General features: G+C 33.5%; 1 protein-coding gene across 2 annotated transcripts in view; it reads left to right on the forward strand.

The window, feature by feature from the left end:
- Positions 1-2,500, forward strand: part of AlkB (alpha-ketoglutarate-dependent dioxygenase AlkB) — an 8,795-nt gene that overhangs the window by 5,433 nt on the left and 862 nt on the right. For both annotated transcript variants that reach the window (XM_043021904.2, XM_043021905.2), the window contains 4 exons: positions 23-137; positions 499-652; positions 1,250-1,328; positions 2,354-2,500. The exon at positions 2,354-2,500 is cut by the window's right edge and continues 47 nt beyond it. In XM_043021904.2, the coding sequence (XP_042877838.2) occupies positions 23-137; positions 499-652; positions 1,250-1,328; positions 2,354-2,500 (495 nt within the window). The remainder of the gene's footprint in view (positions 1-22; positions 138-498; positions 653-1,249; positions 1,329-2,353) is intronic.

The raw sequence follows: 2,500 nt of genomic DNA on the forward strand, positions 1-2,500 counted from the left end.
CTTAATATCCCTTAACTTCCAGGCTGAAGAGCAGATAACGCCATGTTGTCTCACATCAGAGGAGCAAGAGCAAGCGAAGGAGGTTGGACTTGTGCCATTTTCAACGTGGAAAATTTATGCATTGGAGTCTCACCCAGGTACTGCAGACTGAATACTTGTTATATAAAAATTGCAGTATATGTTATGTAATGTAGTATCTTGCACAATTCTTATGGGGATTAGAATATTTAGATGTTGATTACCAATCTTGCATTTTTTAGTTCACTGAGTTTTATTCATAATTTTTTTCAGTGAATGTTACTGTTAACTTTATTCATATGTTATTTTTGATATGCAGCTTTTTCTCAATGATTGTCACTATGTGTCCTATTCTTTTTATATTTAATATGCATTTCAGCAGAATTTTGATAATTTGTCATTATTTATTATATAAAAAAAAAAATTAATTTCATCCTATAAACTGAGCTTTCCAATGTGTGTAATTATTCAAATTTACAGGATTGATGATCATCTTGAATCCATTTACAAGTGAAGGCCAGCAGCAATGGATAAAAAGGTGTTTGATGGATTATCCTTGCACGCCCAACAAAACAAACTTAACATCTCATGGCATTGACCTGAGAAATACTTCCTGGTGGGATCTCTGTCATTCGTAAGTTGAACAGGACTCAATGTCATCTCTTGTTTGGAGAATTTGCATGAGTGAAAGTATGTATTTGTCATTTGTAAGTTGGACAGGACTTAATTTTGTCTCTTGTTTGGGGAATTTGCATGAGAGAAAGTATGTATTTGTCATTTGTAAGTTGGACAGCACTGAATATTGACTTGTTTTGGAGTAAATTGGTCAAGATAAAATTTGTGGACATCTTCAATTCCTCTCTTGTATGTTTGTGCTGTATATTGACTTACTCTTGTTTTTTCCTTTTTCTCTTTTTCTTTTTCTTTTCTTTCTTTCTCTCTGTCTTCCACCATGTGAGGTGGAATGACTATACTTTTTATGTATGAGGTTGATTAATTTGGGTATATATATGTAATGGAATAACTGGATGTATGTATTTTTTTCTTTATTTGTTCACTCGCTTGATATGAAATGGAATAACTACCTCACATTTTCAAATTATTTTGTGCATTTATTGAAATACACTGATATACTTTTTGTTGAGTATTTATATCAATACATACTACCCTGCTTTTGGATAATTACCCTCTCTTCTAAGGCCCCAGAACCTTACTGAAAGCTCACACACAGACCGGAAGGAGAACGTCAAGGGGTGCAGAAGATGTTGCGATGGGTGACTCTCGGTTATCATCACAATTGGGATACTAAAGTAAGACATTGGAGGGAAATGGTTTGGAATCTACATTTTTTACATGTTTCTTTGTCGTGTATTTTTGAAGTATTACTGTTTCTGTTAGTATTACTAGACTTGAACCACACAGGACCCTGTTTTACCTTAAAAACATTTTAAGAGAGGTACAGTTTAGACTGATTAACTGAACAAACAACCACAATTCTTCCTTATGTTATTCTAGGATTCAGTTAGATTTATCTGTTTGTCTGTGAAATTCAGAGCTGAGAATGTATTGTATTTGTTGTATAAAATTGGAAAATGTCAAAATAGTTATCCTTGAATTAGGGAAATTCATGAAGGAAAGATCAAGGAATTTCATTTTCATTTAATGCTGATCCATGTTTTGTTGCATCGTGAGCTAATGTGCATCCACCGTGTCTCCACATGATATTAGAATGATAATGTCAAATTCACATTAAGGATATATTTGAATTAGTGTTCTAGTATGTGAGATGATTATTACATTTCAGACAAAAGTACATAGGACATGTTAGCTTCTGTAGCTTGTCTATAGAGTAAAGTAATTAACAGATAAGGGTAATTGGTGATCCTTAAACTCCCTGAACACACTGACTTGCACAACCAGTTGCTACTCTCTCAATGACAATTTATATATCTTTCATATCAATGATGTGTGTGATCCAGTTGCAGGTTAGAAAAAGTTTTAGATCAGAAATTGAAGAATACTTACCAAATGTTGAAGATCATGTAATGTAAGAAATATAATAACCTGATCTGATGTGTGAAAGTTGTAGATTTTATGTTGGAAGATTTAACATAAGTTATATTTTAGCTAATATTTGTGCTGCCATTTTATATTACTGTATCTGTACTCTGTATACTTTTTTTTTTCTTTCTTTCTTTATTATTATTATTTTTTTTTCCAATGATCATCTGAATTATCCAGACGTATTAAAAAGAAGTATACTTCTTCCATCTCTTATTGCCGTACGAATCACTAACCTGAGATCATATATGAAATACCATTTTTTACTCAACAGGAATACAGTGAAGATATGAAAGGCGAGATACCTCCTCCTCTGCAGATGCTATGCAAACTGGTAGCCAAAGTGGCCGGATTCGACAACTTTCGGGCAGAAGCAGCCATTGTGAATTACTACCACAAGGACTCCACTCTGGCCCCCCAC

This window comes from Penaeus japonicus, unplaced genomic scaffold, assembly GCF_977035675.1.
Source record: "Penaeus japonicus unplaced genomic scaffold, GWHDUDI00000001_assembly GWHDUDI00000007, whole genome shotgun sequence".
NCBI classification, from domain to species: Eukaryota; Metazoa; Arthropoda; class Malacostraca; order Decapoda; family Penaeidae; genus Penaeus; species Penaeus japonicus.